Source organism: Parus major, chromosome 6, assembly GCF_001522545.3.
Source record: "Parus major isolate Abel chromosome 6, Parus_major1.1, whole genome shotgun sequence".
In the NCBI taxonomy this organism is placed as follows: Eukaryota; Metazoa; Chordata; class Aves; order Passeriformes; family Paridae; genus Parus; species Parus major.
Genome location: NC_031775.1, coordinates 2842281 through 2859879, shown reverse-complemented (window position 1 = coordinate 2859879; position 17599 = coordinate 2842281). Strand labels below are relative to the sequence as shown.

At 45.9% G+C, this 17599-nt stretch overlaps 1 protein-coding gene across 2 annotated transcripts in view; it reads right to left on the bottom strand.

Moving 5' to 3' along the window:
- The window catches only part of PRKG1 (protein kinase cGMP-dependent 1), a 369556-nt gene that overhangs the window by 77044 nt on the left and 274913 nt on the right, over positions 1-17599 (bottom strand). For both annotated transcript variants that reach the window (XM_015633750.3, XM_015633749.1), the window contains exons 6-7: positions 16925-17002; positions 12976-13070 (exon numbers count right to left, since the gene is read on the bottom strand). In XM_015633750.3, the coding sequence (XP_015489236.1) occupies positions 12976-13070; positions 16925-17002 (173 nt within the window). The remainder of the gene's footprint in view (positions 1-12975; positions 13071-16924; positions 17003-17599) is intronic.

The following is a 17599-nucleotide window of genomic DNA, read 5'->3' as shown; positions in this document are numbered from 1 at the left end:
CACTTGGTGCTATGGTTTAATTGAGGTGTTAGGGCATGGGTTGGACTTGATAAACTTGAAGGTCTCTTCCAACCCAGTGATTGTGTGAATTCTGTGATGTGACAGCACCTCAGGAGAGCCATAACTTGTCCCTTTTCTCTTTGGAAAGAGAGAAGCGGGGACTTCTTGGGCAGAGAATGGAGACAAAAGCTGACAAATGATGGTCAGGGAATGAAAAGATGGCTGGGGGACTGCTGCTGAGCTGGAGAGATAGCAGACAGGGGAAGAAAATAATCATAATTAAGGAAATCAGCCTGCTGCAGGATTCCTGCCGGTATAGTTTGGCAGCACAAGAACAAGTGGATCTGGGGATAAGGACCTTGTGTGTGGAGAACAAAGACAGGAGGTTTGGTGCCTTGAACGTGAAGAGAAACAGCTGCTGCAGGACTGGGACAGGACGATGGGCCATGAGAAGGGAAGGAGAGGTTCCAGAGGAGCAGGGGCTGCATGGACTCTCCACTGGCCAGATGCCCATCAGTGTAATGGCCAGGCTTTAATAAAGCAGGTAACTTACGGAGAAGGCAGCATAGTCCAGTCTATCCCAAAAATCCCAGGAAACCAATGGTTAATTCCAGTGTTGAGGGTCCTCTCTCACCTACCCTCATCAGCAGTGCCTGAGGCTCCCATATCCATTAAGGGTGTCTGGTTGGAAGTAACCAGCATTGTCCATGGAGTGCCCCAGTGCCCAACCCTGTGGGAGGGGTTGGCAGTGTCCCAGCTCTGATGGCCAGGGAGGAGCTGTCCAGCAGATCTGTTCACACACTCTCCCACACAGCTGGAGATGTTTCCCCTCTTTAATTCCCTGGCATGGGAAGCTTGAACCTCCAGTGGAGATTTGAAGTGATGCCTTAAGATTTTTAGCCTTTATATCTTCAAATCCTGTACTGCATTAGTGCATAACTCTAAACTCCACATAAAGTGTTAGTTAACTGTCTTCACATTTTGGTCAGACAAAACAATCCCTCTAGGCCTGAGATCCAAGGACACCCTACAACCTCAGGCCCCAAAAGGTATAAACAAAAGTGAATAGGGGGGAAGCAAACTGGGGGTAAATGACTTCATTTCCTGAAGCTGTAAGTGGAGGATCAAGCCCTGATATGTAAATGGCCCAAACTTACATCTGTCTGAAAAGCTCATGACCATCGTTCATCTTGGATGTAGCCCCTTTCAGAGGCTTCTGACTGCCCAAGGTATATCTCTTGAAGGCCTTTAATAAATACCTACTCTTATTCTCTTAATCTTGTCTAGCCTCTGTTCTAGGTAGCCACTCCAAGGCATCAGGAGGATCAGTGACAACATGATTCAGCCTAGCAAAACATGAGTGGGAAGACTCCTAAACAGCCCCAGCCTTCTGTGCTCAGCAAAAATAGACCCCACATGGACTTTACAATAAAAAACAGGCTCTCCTAAGAGCCAAACCATCCCAAAACCCCAGTTCTGGGAGCCAAACCCCAAGTTAACCCCAGCTCCTCACACCAATCCCAGCATCATCACAGGAGCGCTGCCTCTCACAGGAGCCACATTCAGGCTGTGCCCTTACCAAATTAACACACAAATTTCGGTAGTGATAACACCATTTATTACTTTTAAATGTTACCCCTCTCAGAGTGGGTATTCCCAGCCAGCCTTGCTTCTTTCTCCAAGATCCCAGTGGCCAGGCTGGCCCCCAGCCCCCACTTTGAAGTCACAGTGACATTACACAGGGACAGGCTGGGACAACAAGAATCTGCTGGAATGCACCAAGGAATTAAAAGTTTAAGTGTATCTTTTGTATCAACAGCCAGGGCAACTCCAAGTGAGATCAGGGGCTGCCACTGAAAGTGGCGCTGTTGGAGCCTGATTTGTCATCATCAGCATAAACATAAACCCCTGTGCCAAGTCTGGACATGGGTAAAAGATCTGCTCTGAGACTTAAAATTGATGTTAATAATCATTAAATTCAAAGCAGGGGACTGGTAGAGTGATGGCTGTAAAGAAATGGGAATATATCCAGGACAGGAATAGTACTCAGCCTATGGAAACTCTGGGTGTTTATGGAGGAATGATGAGGAAAAGAGGAAACATAAATAAATCAGGATTATTCCTACACTGTTCCCAGGTTGGTATCACTGACTGAGCCCCCTCCAGTGCCTAAAGAGGCAAAGAAAGAATTGGGGTTGGACGGGGGACAAGGAATGGGGAGGTAAGACAAGAAGAATGGGTTCACACTGACAAAGGGGAAATTTAGATGGGATATTGGGAATAATCCTTCCCTTAGAGGGTGGGCAGGCCCTGGCACAGGGTGCCCAGAGCAGCTGGGGCTGCCCCTGGATCCCTGGCAGTGTCCAAGGCCAGGTTGGACTCTGGGGCTTGGAGCAGCCTGGGACAGTGGAAGGTGTCCCTGGCCATGGCAGAAGTGGCACTGGATGAGCTTTAAGGCCACCACTGTCGCATGTCCCAAGGTGCCACCTCCACACATCCTTTAAATTCCTCCAGGAATGTTGATCCCACCACTGCCATGGGTGCCTGTCCCAGTGCTTGACAATATTTTGGTGGAGAAATTTTCCTCAATATCCAACCTAAACCTCCCCTGGTGCAACCTAAGGCTGTTTTCTTTGGTCCCTTTGTGTTTAAATTACAGCAGGCAAAATGTAAGCTGATATTATTCTGTATTTTAGAGGTGGAATTATTTTAATATGGCTCTAATAGAGAACATTTGATTATTTATAAAGCATAGGCCTTGACATTTAATTACAATGGTGCCTCATAATGATCACAAAATGAGTGGACCCTGCACCCCAATTCTGGGGTGCAGAAAACTCCCTCAATTTTCTAAAATTGATAAATTACAGGAATTTTAAATGGAACTCCAAAGCCTGACACCCAAACCCAAATCCATCCTGGGCACAAAATGAGATTTGAACAGGAGCCACATCACAAGGTGCTGTAGTAAATTTATCTATAAATTTAAGCTGATATACCATTTTTTGCTGTCTTTTCCCCTTTGATTCCATCTTGTTGTAAACTTGCTCCAAGGGTTTTCTAACATGGATTATCCTGTCTACATCCCATGAATTAATTTTCTACTCCTGCATCCCCCATAGGCATCTTCACTTGTTGGGTTTGTTGGTTTTCTTTTTTGAAGAAAGTCAAGAGAATTCAAATTCACTGCTGCGTTCCTCAGTTCCACTTAATGCTTACAAACTTGACCAGAGCTGGTGGGAGTATTTTGAGGGAAACATTTTCCCAGGAAAAATGTGTGATTTCTTCAATGGAACTCTTGTTCCATTGAAAATGCAAAACACGGATTTTTCTCTCCTCTCATTAAAAATACATTTATTCCAGAGCATAGTTTTTGGGGTTTTTTTTCCCCAACTAGAAACATTTGTTGTAAACCATCATTTTGACACAAACATCCTCATTCTGAAATTCTAGGATAAAACATTTGCATCTAATAGTTGATGGTTATTATTGACAGCAATGTATTGCTGCAGGACAAAAATTACGTGGATTTTTTTTCCCCCCCATTGTTTCCTTTCTTCTTTTGCACAACACAGGAATTGCCTGCAAAAAAATCATGAAAAAGAGAGAAAAGGGAAGAGTTTGGAGCCTTCAGCCCTGTCAGGCTGTTTCACACCCTCCAGATGGGAAAAACAAAGTGCAATCCCAGGTTTTGCTCTTTCCAGGAAGCAAGAATCAGATCTGATCCCTAAAATCTCTTTCATCATCATCCATTCCACTCAACCTACTTCAGAGAGGAAAATAAATCCTCCAAATTGTGCTATTTAAAATTTTTTATAAACTAAAACCATATTCTTTTGATGTGAATGGTGCTCTAGCAGCTTTTTCAGATAATAAATTGCAATAGTATTTATTATTTCCTAGGCATTCCTTACTGCAGCAATTTTTTTTTCAGGCTCTGAAGGAACACAGAGGGAAAAAGACATTGGAAAATTTCTTGGAGATATTCACTGCAGCAAAAGCAAATACATGGGTAACTATAAACCTTCTGTAGTGCTGGTTTGCCCCAAACCCCTGCAATTCTGCCTGCCTTTCTCCATCTGGCACACTCTGCTTTCCCAACATTAGATACATATTTTTGATTAGTTTTGATTTCTTTTTAACTCTGCAGGAGGAAAATTGTCTCTGCTCTTTAGACAATATCTTCAAAGGAAAAAAAAAACCCAACAATTTGAGTTCCTGGGCGATAACTCAGTTGGAGAAAGGCAAGAATAATTTGTAAGCTGTGATTTTCTAAACCAACAACTGTCTTTAAGACTCTGAACCACATGATTATTTACTAACTACGTTTGAGTCATCAAGTTGGTTCTTAGTGTAACTTCCACACACAAATTAATGCTATTTATGCCCTTGTGATGAGAAGAAGAGTAGTAAAATTTTGACTTTTTTTTAGACTCCTAGAAAGGTTTATGTTGGAAGGGACATTATCTCCTAATGGCTCTTTTTCCCCTGAGGGAGATTTTAGGTTGATAAAAATATTTTAAAGACAGATATTAAAAGGCTGGGAGAATTGGGATTGTTCATCCTAGAGAAGGGAAGCTTTGGGGTGACCTCAGTGTGTCCTTCCAGTACCTGAAGAGGACAACAGGGAAGATGGAGAGAGATTTTGGACAAAGGATGGAGGGCCAGGACAAGGGGGAATGGCTTCAAATAGACAGAGGGGAAATTTAGGTGAGATATAAGGAAGGGATTGTTCCCTGGCAGGGTGGGCAGGCCCTGGCACAGGGTGCCCAGAGCAGCTGTGGCTGCCCCTGGATCCCTGGAAGTGTCCAAGGCCAGGTTGGACTTTGGGGCTTGGAGCAACCTGGGATGGTGGAAGGTGTCCCTGCCCATGGCAGGGGTGGAATCTTTAAGGTCCCTTCATACTCAAACTACTCCATAATTCTGATATTTGTTTTTTGGGGTTTTTTTTCTTAGAAAAGAAATTTTAAAAAAAGGTGAATTTCTGTGCACCAGCCTTTCATTCCTGAACATCCTCATCCCTTCAGAACCAGAGGTGTTTCCATGAGGATCTATTTGGCCAACCTAAGGTGGTACCAGCTCTCTGCACGAAAACAAAACCCCGAGATTATAAACTGAACTGTTTGTCAGAACACAAAATTGAATTTTGAGTGCTGAGCTCCAGCTCCAAACCTTTATATAAATATAATATTCTATGTACGTGATATCTATACAGAAATACATTACAATAGTTTTAAGACACAGCTTGCTTTTATTATTATTTTTTTCTATAAAAATTGTGGTTCTTGTTAACAAAAAAGTAGGGCTGAATTCAGGAGATCCCAGAATGGTTTGAGTTGGAAGGGATTTTACAGATCATGTACTTCCAGCTGCCTCACCATGAGCAGGGACACATTCCAGAGATCTTCACAAGTCACTAAATGTGCCAGAAAATGTAAAGACAGTAAAGGAAAATGGGCTTCACCTGGCTTGTTGCCACATGTATAATCTCAGACAACAGACTAAAAATCAACAAGTCAACTGCACATCTGAGAACTCTGAGAAATCGCCTCAAGCAGCAGATGGCTCATCCAAAAAAACCCAAAAACCAAACAAGCACCATTAAAAGCCCCAACCTTCTGTGGCAATTAGCACCACACTTCAAAGTCTGCAGGAGGAGAAGGAAGATTTTAAAACTGCCTGAGGATATTCAAAGCAGCAAGGATCATAAATGATTAAAGCTGCAGCTCTGGTTCAGGATGCTGGTCAGCAATTAATTCTGGGTGCTGGAAATGCCGCATTAGAGGGAGCTTTGGTGGAATCCATTCTGTGTTGTGATTTTAGGCAGGAAGAGTCAATAATATCAATTCATTCCTGCTGGAAAAGCAGAAAATAAACTGTTTCCCAGGAATCCCAGTGCAGCACTCCCAAGCAGAGAGAGCCATCACTTCTTGCTCTGCCCTCTGGTCCTTTCCAGCTCATTCCTTCATATATTGGCTAAAAAAGGGCAGAGGGGGAAGGCCCAGGATCATGGAAATCAGCACAGAATTCCGGAATGGTTTGGGCTGAAAGCTCATCTTGTTCCAACCTCCTGACATATGCAGGGACATCACCTTCCACCATCCCAGAGTGATCCGAGCCTTGGACACTTCCAGACCATGCCAGGATTATGCTTTTTGGTGATTCTACCCCTTCTCTGAGCACTCTTTTCCAACACTTTACAATCCTTGTGGTGAAGAAATTGTTCCTGATGTTCAGCCTGAACCTCCCCTGGCCATTTCACCATCTCCTATTGCTTGGCACATGGGACAAGAGCCTGACTTGATGAAAGGGAAGAAAATCCATCATGCTTGCAATATTGGAAATAAACCACAAAGAGCCTGAAGGAAAATCCACAATTTTGCAATCATAAACCTCCTCCATCTGTTGCATGAGCCGAGGGCGTTGAGGCCAGGTCACCCCAACAGCAGCCTGGGCAGGGCAGGGCCACGTTTTCCACCTTTTAATTGAATTTCTGCCATGGGGTGCCCTCAGGAGATCCATCAGCTCCATGGCCCAGCTGCCACCTCTCCATCCATCCCTGCAGGAGGAGCTCCAGCCCTGAGGGCAGCAGATGGTGACACCATCCTGGTGTCACTTTGCCTCCTCGCCTACAGCTGTCCCAGCTTTGGAGCTCTCACCCTCCAAAGCCTCTGGGAGGGTTCTGTTTCAGGGAATTGCCAACAGCTTTCCCAAAGCCTGGAAAAGCTTCCTGCACCTCAGGACAATGGATCTAAATCCATCAGGGCTCCCACCTCCCTGTCAGGGAAAGGGAAATAAAGGCTGAAAGATCTTCTGAGATCATCCAGTGCTTGCAAGAAGTGTAAAAAGCATCTGAGATAATGGATGATAAAAATTCCAGCCAGTCCTTGGAGATCATGTGTCAGATCTGCAGTCCATGGGATACACACAGAGCACAGGTGTTGGGAAATAGGGGAAAAACACCCTGAATTTACAAAAAAACCCATATTATTTAGCAACAGGGGTGGCAAAAATGCATCTCAACTTGCCAAAGTTAGAAGGTTGGGTTTATTCATTCTTTTGGGGGTGTTTTTATTCATTCTCCTGCACATCAACACTTGAAGCACTGCTTCCATTTTATGGTGGCCTCTACATATGGGTACATCTTCATCTCCATGGAGCTCCTGGCTGGAAAACTGCATTATCCTGCATTATAATGGGCTGTATTCCTACCCTGTGGCTGCTTTTCATTCCCTTTTCTACTCTTCCAAACTGGGCTGCAATGGGAATAGGGAATGTCTAAGCACTGTGACCAAGGAATGGCTTCATGCCAAGAGGAATCACCCCAGGGGGGAACCTTCCTTCATTGTCCTTCCACCCCACGGCCCATTTTTCCAGCCCTTTCCCATCACAAATTCCATCTGCCTTCCTACACCAGAATTTTGCTGCTTCTCAAGCCCTTTCCCAACACTTTTTGTGGTTGGATGCCTTTTCCCAAAAACACTTGGGTTGCAACAGAAGGAGCTGTGGTTCTCTCTGAAGAAATAGGAATAACATTGGTATTTTCCTATTTTTATCCTATAGATTAAATATATCTTTTATTCATATATATCTCTCTGGAAATGTCACCCTGGGATGAAATTCCTGCCACATCTACATTTGTGTGCCTGCCTCTGTGTCCCAGAGGGACAAATATTTCCAAACCTCCATTCCACTCTTTTCCCTAGAAAATTCAGGACAATGAGGTTCATAGGGCAGCAGGTGGGAAGGTTTTAGTGGGAGTGGGGGATGGCAAGGAAGGTGTCCTATGAAAATGGACTATAACCCTCATTATTCCTGGGAAGTTCAGTTCAACGACACTGGAAAAGGATTCAGCCCTGCAGAGGGGAAGGGGAAAGGAAAAGCAAAAAGGGAAGAGGGAAGGACAGCCAAGAACCCTGAAAAAAACTGGAGGGGACAGGAAAGGAGAGAGCAGGGTAGCAAGCTGGGGTACCCCAAAGGCTTCCAGGTTTGGGTTATGAAGTTTTTAAAGAAACACTGAGTTTTTCAGCTATTCCCTCGGAAAAGAAGCAATGGAATAAGGTCAGTCCAGCAGTGGCATCACTGAAGGACACAGAAAGAAAGTGGGAATTAGAGCAGGGAGCAGAGGAGCAGGAGTGGGGTGATCCCAGCACCTCTTGCAGAGTTAATAGAGATTTAATAAAAAAAAAATAATTATATATTTTTGAGTCTAACTCAAGAAAAAAACCCACTATAAGAAAAAGAAACCAAGTCCTACTTTTACTGATGTCCCGTTCTCAGCCTTTTAAAAAGCTTTTGGTATTAAATTCAGCTCCAACATTAATTTCTGAACAAAAAGAGCTCTGACATCACCAGCTGCAATCCTGATTGGAATATTCCTGATCTGATATTTCCCATGTGCATTCCCATGCTTTTCTGGTCACTGATGTCAACATCCATCACAGCAACTTCCATTATTCCATATGGGAAATATAGTATCGGGTTTCTGGAATGGTCTGCACAGAAATTGGCCCATTGACATTTCTACCCATACCCATGGATATTATTTTATTGTTCCAGGAAATTATCATGCCCCAGGGTTTTGGGACAGGTAGAGGAGAGCTGATTTCAGTAACTTAGAGAAAATAACTACCAGAGGTGAAGATGTAAGTGGGAAATAGCACAAATTTCCTTGGAAGTAGATGTGTCGTCCCATGAGGAACAGCTACCACCATTCTCATGTTCAGATCATGGAAAATATGACAAAAAACCAGATACAAATCAGTCCTGACAGCTCAGTTATCACTGCTGGGGTCACCAGGGCACAGCACCTCCGGCACAGCCCAAAGACCACAATTTCTTCTTCCCCTATACACCACAAACACATTTTGCAAAGAATCAATCAAAAAAACGTGTATTTTAGTCTTCACAAAGCAGCAGTATGAGGGGAGGCACTCTTTGTCTGGAGGCTCTCGGTGACAAACAGGAGCTTCCTCCAGTGGTTCTGTCCATGAGCTGACCTGCCATGGCCCTGATGGAGGGACAGCTTCCCAAATTCCCACACCTTTTCCATATGCCTTAAAATAATTTATACAAGTCACAGGATGGCTGAGGCTGAAGGGAGCTCAGAGGGCAGCTGGTGCCACCTCCCTGCTCCAGCAGGGCCATCCCAGAGCACAGGGCACAGCATTGTGTGCACACAGCTCTGGCACAGCCCCAGGCAGGAGAGCCCACAGCCTCTCTGGCCAATGTGTTCAGGGCTGGGCACTGCCCAGGGAAGAAGTTGTGCCTCCTGGCCAGGGGGAATTGCTGCCATCAGGCCCTGCCCGTGGCTCTGGTGCCATTGCTGGGCCCCCGGAGCAGAGGCTGGGCCCTGCTGGGAGCCCTCCCTGCAGCCAGGGCCAGCCAGGCCTGAGGGCCCCTCTCAGCTGGGGCTCCTCTCCAGGCTGAGCAGCCCCAGCTCCCTCAGCCTTTCCTGGGCACCGAGATGCTCCAGGCCCTTCCTCAGCTGCGCAGCCTCCGCTGGCCCCGCTCCAGGAGCTCCCTGGCCCTGCTGTGCTGAGGAGCCAGAGCTGGACACAGCACTCCAGAGCTGCCTCCAGGGCTGCCCACAGGGGCAGGGTCCCTCCCTGCCCTGCTGCCAATGCTCCTCCTGCTGCCCCCAGGATGCCATGGCCTCCTTGGCCCCAGGACACTCTGCTGCCTCAGGGACAGCTCGGTGTCCCCCAGCACCCCCAGGACACTCTGCTGCCTCAGGGACAGCTCGGTGTCCCCCAGCACCCCCAGGACACTCTGCTGCCTCAGGGACAGCTCGGTGTCCCCCAGCACCCCCAGGACACTCTGCTGCCTCAGGGACAGCTCGGTGTCCCCCAGCACCCCCAGGACACTCTGCTGCCTCAGGGACAGCTCCGTGTCCCCCAGCACCCCCAGGACACTCTGCTGCCTCAGGAACCTTCCCCACAGAGCAAATAACTTCCTTATTTTCCGGGACAGCCCACATGGGCAAATGAACAAACTCAGCAGTTTTCAGAATAAAACAGCATTAAAATAAAAACAGCAGCTCCTCCTAGAAATGCAATAAAACAGCCTTAAAACCAGCTGCTCTTTTCATGCTATAATGTGGAGTATGTTTTTATAACTTTGTGCTATTCCTGTAGGTTTATAGCTTACATATTCCCATTGCTTTTCTCAGTAGAATACACCCTCACATTTATATTTATACATAAATACATGCAGTGGGCACAAACGTTATAGAGGTCCTGTCTCAGCTTCGGCTTGGGCTACTCACCCAGAGTAAGCTACTTCTTCCTCTTTTGCCACTGCCCAGGAACATTTAGACCCTTTTTTTAAAAAGTAAAGCACTCACCTTAAAATCCTAGCTGGATCTCAAGACTTGGCCAGTTTGGTGAAAGCCTTACGAAACAAATTATGAATATTTCTATCAAAGCTCTCCCTCTCCTGGCTCTGTCACCACCTCTCCAAACATCAGCCCCCTGCCCTGGGCCACTGCTCCAGATCAGAACTCCTCCTGAATCCCAAAACCGGATGAAATCCACATCACCCAAACCACTAGCCCTGCGTAAATCAAATATATGATGGAATATGCAGCAGGTAGGAGGCATTCATGGAATCCCAGACTTGTTTGAGTTGGAAGGGACTTCAAGCTCGCCCCATTCCACCCCTTGCCTTGGGCAGGGACATCTTTCACTATCCCAGGGTGCTCAGAACCCTCCTTTTCCTAAAGGTCTACTCTCTGTCCTGTTTTCTTCCCCCATCATTTTCTGTCTCAAGACTCCCTTCCACAGGTTTAAACCACATTTTCCCTCCAATGGGATGGATGGCTGCTCCCAAGACATCCCTCTGGAAGGGGCTGTGGTGTGCTCCAGATGTTCTGGAGGAAGATCCAGCCGTATGAGGCCAGCAAGGCAGCACCCCCTAATATATCAGCCAGTTTTAGTACCTGAGCCACACTGAGTTATTCACATTGAGTTATTATCGAGTTCAGCACCGATTCATTGAGTTATCTCCCCATGCTGGTTTGCTGGAACTTTATTTCCCTGCTGATAGAAATAATTATTGTAACCAGCCCTATCAAATGTTTTCTTTGCAACGAAGAAAACAACACCTGATTATGAAGCACCCTAAATTATGTCGTGCTAGACTGCAAATTACCCATCTGCTGCCTCCAATTAGCCAGGAAGGTACAAGGGGGCCTGGGAGAGGATGAGGATCATCATTTCATGACTTGTTCTGCCAGTGTGCAATGGGATACTGGGAACTAATGGGTGCCATCTGCTGTGAGCATGGAAAATGGGATAATGCACATCAGTCCCTGATGGCTCTGTTGGGGACATATTGCTGGGAGGGATTTGTTATCCCAGCCCCTGCTGGGCTGCATTTATACATTATTTTCTATCCTGATGAATAAATGATTCTTAGCTGTTGTTTTATTTTACACACACAAAATACCAGGTTTTAAGGTGTCCCTTGGTCTGTAAGGTCCTTTCCAACACAAACCATTCTGAGATTCCAAGTATTGCTAAGGCCTGGAAAGTTTTAAAAAATTAATCAAAGATAAAGAAGAAAAGAAAATGGAGTAAAAATTCCATTTTATCTCAAGCTCTCAGCCTTAGCTGTATTTTAGAGCAGTGGAATCATCCTAAAGGTTTCCCAAGTGTCTGAACAGGAATGTCTCTCACAATCCCAAATGAAACTCATTAATTAGCAATTTATTGAGCTACCAAATATTGCCATTACAATATTTTCACATTATTCCGTTTAAATCTTCCTGTAAGACTCCTGTGATTATCAGCAGACCTGGAGGGATGGTTCTGGAGGAATCCCACCTCTCTAGCAAAAAAAAAATGATCACAGAACAGTTTGGGTTGGAAAGGACCTTAAAGCCCATCCAGTCCCACCCCTACCATGGCAGGGACACCTTCCACTATCCCAGGCTGCTCCAAGCCCTGCCCAGCCTGGCTTTGCACACTTCCAGAGATGGCAGGATTGTGCTTTCCCTGCATGCTGAGAACATCTCAATAACTCAGTTTCCATTTCTCTACTGACTATTCAAATATATGCAGCCAAGTAGTGTGAATTAACAAATCTCAAACTAATGTATTTGAAATGCCAAGGAATTCCCACCATGAGGATGCTCCATGTCACTAGGGCTGTGCAGGAATGGAATCAAAATCCGGATATTTGTTCAATAACTACAATATCTTGTAATTAAGATAGAGATTCATAGACTTGAGGTTTGTGCTCAATACATCTCTGGCTGCCGAGAAGTGCCAGGAAATTCAGCCTTCAAATATTCTGCCACCTTTTATTTGGGAGAAGGGTGGTAGAAGAGGGAGTGACCATGTTAGCACAGCAGCCCAAAAAAAGCCCAAAAGCTCTGGCACCCAGATAAACCCCCAGGAAAAGATGTTTGTCCGTGAAGATGAATGAGTGTCCCAAATTCTTGCCTTAATGAAGCCTATTTTTATAATAAACACCTGTTGAATATTGATTTGCAACTTCTCTCCTTTTAGCTCATCCCCAAAGGAAAATGTTTATATACAAGTGCTTATTCACATCCAATTTCTACCTCCCAAATCCCACAGAAATCCAGCATGGCAATTTCAACCCCCCAAACTGCCCTGCTCTCAGCCATCCACCCCGTCAGGATGACCATGATTATCCTTTTCCATACAGGAATTTCCAGAATTGCAAAAATCAAACTCTTTGAGCTTCCAATGGATGTTTGGGGAAGGAAGCATGAAAGTGAACTAATTTTTGATGTCCACAAGCAAGGGAAGGTCTACATTTGGCTGCTCAAGTGCAGAACAAGCCCATTTCCCACTGAGGTGGGGCCTCCTTCTAACACAAATCCATTGACTCCAAAAGAATAAATCCACTCCCAATCTCTTCCCAAATGGCCAGAACCACCTGAAAGCTTCAAAAATCCTGGAGAAAATATCAACATTCAAGAACTACTTCATAAGGAGCACTTACCCTTGGAGGGCTTTTTCTCCAAACCAATCCCCCTTCCCCAGAGTGCGGAGAAAGACGGGATCTTCACTGGGAGAGTCCTCCCGGGTAACGTTCACCTGCGGAAAAGCCAAAACCCCGTGGGATTCAGTGAACTTTTAATTGACAACTTAAACCTGTTTGTTCAAAAAAACCTCTTCCCCCTTTGTTTAGAGGGGAATTTGTCACCTCCTGGATCTCTCAGGAAAGGCTCCTCTGGGAATCACGTAATTCCCCAGAGTCCTGTGCTCTTCCCTTGGCATCGCCAACTAACCATCCAAGAAAATGAGTGGGGATTTTTCCTACTACTCCTGCAAAAACACACAGCTTTAGATTTTTGGGAATGTTTTTAACTCAAAATGTGGAGTTGGCTGCACAAGCACAGTCAAAGGAGAATGAAATTCCAAAAATTTGCTGTGTATCTATCAGCCACACGGCCTACACTTCCATCAGCTTTGTTCCACACGATTCCCAGCATTCCCAAGTTCCTGGAAGGGACAGGAAGAACACAAATCACCGGCATTTGGACACAACTGAAGTGAACCGGCTTGGGGCATTGCAGGATCAAGGGTGGCTCTGCTTGCTCTGCAGTTCAGGGAGGGGACAACTCCAGCTGGAGCAGAAATCAAATGTTTCCAACTTTTTAACCACAGCTTTTGTACATGGAAATTCCCAAAGCCAAAAGGCAGGATGTCAGGCATATCCTTTTGGATTCAGCCATGTTCTGGTGTGATTTCCCTTTTAAATTTACGCTTGTGGCCTGAACCTTCTGCCAGCTCTTTAAGGGGCGGCAGAACCAGTGGCTTTGAGAGGTTAATGAGCAGCACACAGCGCTGAGCACCTGCACTGACTCATGCATGGATGGGCAGGGAACATGGGATGAATGAGCCAGGAATGCCCCTGGACAAACAGAGGGAACTTCAATGCAGATTTCAGCCCTTTTTCCATGACTTCCATGGATCCCAAGCAAAGAGTGCTCAGGGATTAGGACAGTGTGACTTCTGCAAGGTTCAAAGCTCTGAGCAAGCCTCCAAGTGGGGAGCCTGGATTAAATTGGTGCCACATTGCAGATTTTAAGGGGAAAAGGGTGGAAAATGGCACAGCAAGGCCCATGCTGCCTCTGGATAAAGGCAAGGGATGGAGTAGCAGCACTTTCCCACTTGAAGGGAAAGTGCTTGGAAGCCATTTGGATCCATTATTACTCCACAGATTCCTGCACATAGCATGTTTGGAATTCACTTTGATTTCTGATTAGTTGGACTTAAGGAAACAAGTTAAAATAAAGGAGCTCAGGAGTGGGGTGAAGTGGGGTGGATGAAGCTAACAAAGAAGAAGGGGAAAAGGAATTTGGTCCTAAAAGAATTATCAATGGAGGATGGGCTGGAAGAAAACAGAGCAGAAGTTTTCTCAGTATTTTTAAGAGTGATGGGGCTCAGAAACGTAAAATACTATCTCTTCTCACTTCAGCCTGAAGAAGAGAAGGCTCCAGGGAGACCTTAGAGAAGAATTCCAGGGCCTAAAGGTACAAGAGAGCTGGAGAGGGATGTGGGACAAAGGATGGAGGGATAGGACACAGGGAATGGCTTCCCAGTGCCAGAGGACAGGGATAGATGAGATATTGGGAAGGAATTGATCCCTGGGAAGGTGGGCAGGCCCTGGCACAGGGTGCCCAGAGCAGCTGTGGCTGCCCCTGGATCCCTGGAAGTGTCCAAGGCCAGGTTGGACTTTGGGGCTTGGAGCAGCCTGGGATAGTGGAAGGTGTCCCTGCCCATGGCAGGGGTAGCAATGGATGGGCTTTCAGGTCCTTTCAATCCAAACAATTCCATGATTCTGCATCACTCCAGACACTCTGACGTGACAGGCAAGGCAGACATTCCCTAAGGAGCTCGCCCTGATCCTGCTCACGCTGACTGCAGACACTGCAGGTGTGCTCCCAGGAACAGGAGCTGATGCCAGCATTTTCTTGGCTTATTGAGCTGCCTTGGTCAAGTTTTACCACAGGACATGGAGGTGATGTGCTCTGGCTTCAGCAGGTGCCAGGCAGCATACACTGACTCTAAAATCCTGTATTTCATTGTCATTTATTCCGTGTTTCACTGCTGAGGCTCTGTCTCGGGCAGCATGCTTAGCATGGATTAATTATTACATCCATCCTAAGCCAGGCATTAAAATTAAACTCTCTCCAGCTCCATCCATCCATCAGCCACTGTTGTCGCTTTTCCAAAGCAATAAGCTTGGGAGAGAAAACTGGGCAGGATTTAACTATCCCTGTGGGAAGTTCTGTCAAGCCATCAGGCTCCAGCTGAGAGTCTGGGAATTTTTTAGCAAGTCCCTGTGCCTTGTTTTATTTTAGCTCCCTTTTCCTGGCCAGCAGCTGTCACAGCAAGATAAAGGAATAGAGGCCAGGGACAAAACCAAGGAGCTGCTCCAGGAGGAGTCCAGGGCTCTGGAGCACTGGCCAAGGCCATAGGATGTCTTCTCCATCCTCTGGGTCAGAGTTAAAGGCTGCAGGCCAACAACTGGGATTTGGTTTTTACATTTCTTTGTAGATTGTGGACATGTCGGAATGAGTCCAGAGGAGTTATGGAGTTGCTCCTCTGGCCCCTCTGGAGCCAGGCTTGGAGAGGTGGGAGTGCTCACCTGGAGAAGGCTCCAGGGAGATCTCAGAGCCCCTTCCAGGGCCTAAATGGGCTCCAAGAATGCTGGAGAGGGACTGGGGATGAGGGATGGAGGGACAGAACACAGGGAATGGCTTCCCACTGCCAGGGGGCAGGGATAGATGGGATATTGGGAAGGAATTGATCCCTGGGAGGGTGGGGAGGCTGCCTCTGGATCCCTGGGAGTGTCCAAGGACAGGTTAGATGGGGCTTGGAGCAGCCTGGGATAATGGAAGGTGTCCCTGTCCATGGCAGGGGTGGCACTGAATGGGCTTTAAGGTCCCACCAGGCCATTCCAGGATTCTGTGCTGCTGGGGAGGGACAGGATCCACCTGACCAAGTGGGGCAAAAGCCTCAGTGGCCAACACGGCTCCAAACACTCAGCGTGGGAGGGAGATGCACCATGCCAATATTTTTGCCCATGAAAAAATGGGAAAAGAAAATGGATTTGAAGCTTGGCTCATTATTGTCCATACTCTGGGAAAAGAGGGAGTATTATTTCTGAGTGAAGGGAAGTGAAAGGGCATCAAACCAACAAACTTGGATTTCTGCAGGATTAACTTCACTTCAAAAGCTTCTCCATGACATTCTTATCAATCTTAAAAAGACCATTTTTTGCCTTGCAATGAAGACTGGCTCCCAGGAAGTGGAAGATGATGGTGGAAAAACTAGTTGGCAGCTTAAAATCACTGTGTATTCTCCAAAATCTCCATCCTGCTATGTGGAAAGAAACCAAGTGTCTCTCAAGTGTATTAAGCAGGCTAGGAAAATTATAAATAGTTGTTGAATAGAAGGAAAAAACTTGGTCTCTGAAATCCCATCAGCATTTTATGGGAAAAGAAGTCAAACATATTTTCCCTGTGAGCAGTGGAAGAGAAACTTAGACCATTTTTTCCCCCAAGGTGAAAGCTCAGACATCCCTCTCTGCCTTTCTATTATTTGGAGAAGCTGGGAATGAAGCCTGGAAGCCAGCATTGGAAGGGGGTTGCTTAGCAAAGAAATCATGGAATATTGTAGGATTTATTTCAAAGAAATTGAGTTTTGTGGTCATTTACCCAGAGACTCAATAACAGTTTCCACCCCCAAGTGTTCCCTGAGAGCACATGTGCAAACCAGCAGGGGTTCACTTTCAGCCCTTCAGGCCACTCTTCCTTCCTGACCCAGCCAAGGAGTTCCATTAAATGTCAAGTGCTGACACATTTGTGCCTCGGGAGGGGAGAGAGAGAGTCTGGAGAGGGATTTTGGGAGCCCCTTGCCTTGGGAAGGTGTGAACTCACCTTTCCTTTGCTGATTATAAAGAAGGTGTCCCCTCGAGCCCCTTGGCGGATGATGTACTCTCCACTCTCGTAGTGAGTCTGTAAGAGAAGGAACCAAATGAAGATGAACAAATCAAAGCAGAGCCTGTTCCCCAGCCCATATTTTGGCAGCTTTGCAAGAACATTACCCTGGACCCCTTTTATCCCAGCCTGACACTGGCTGTGACTTAAAGATTGTCCTGTGCTAAGGAATAGAATAATTAAACTGGAAGCATTTGTGGCTTGCCCATTTTTCTTCTGGCTGTGCTGGTGCCAGCCTGTGCCCAGATGAATTATCCTCACAGCCTAAATCCATTTTGAGCAAGTCAACGAGACAGAGGAATTTCCAACAGGGAATAATGCTACACAAACTAAACTGCAATAAGAAGTCTGGTGGTAAAATTTTCTTTTCCTTCTTTTTTTTTTTTTTTTGGTGTTGATTTTGGTGGTTTTCCATCTTTGCTAGCAAGGGCTTTATTCAGCAAATAAATTTTGCTTTTCTCTTGTTATTACAGTAATTTAATCTGTCAACTTTTGCCTTATTTTGTGGAATAAGCTTGCTAAATTCATGTCACAGCTTATCTGTGCTGGCATCTAAACTTGTTAGGATACTTCATCCCTTGTGTCACCCCATCAAAAGCAATATGCATTTATACA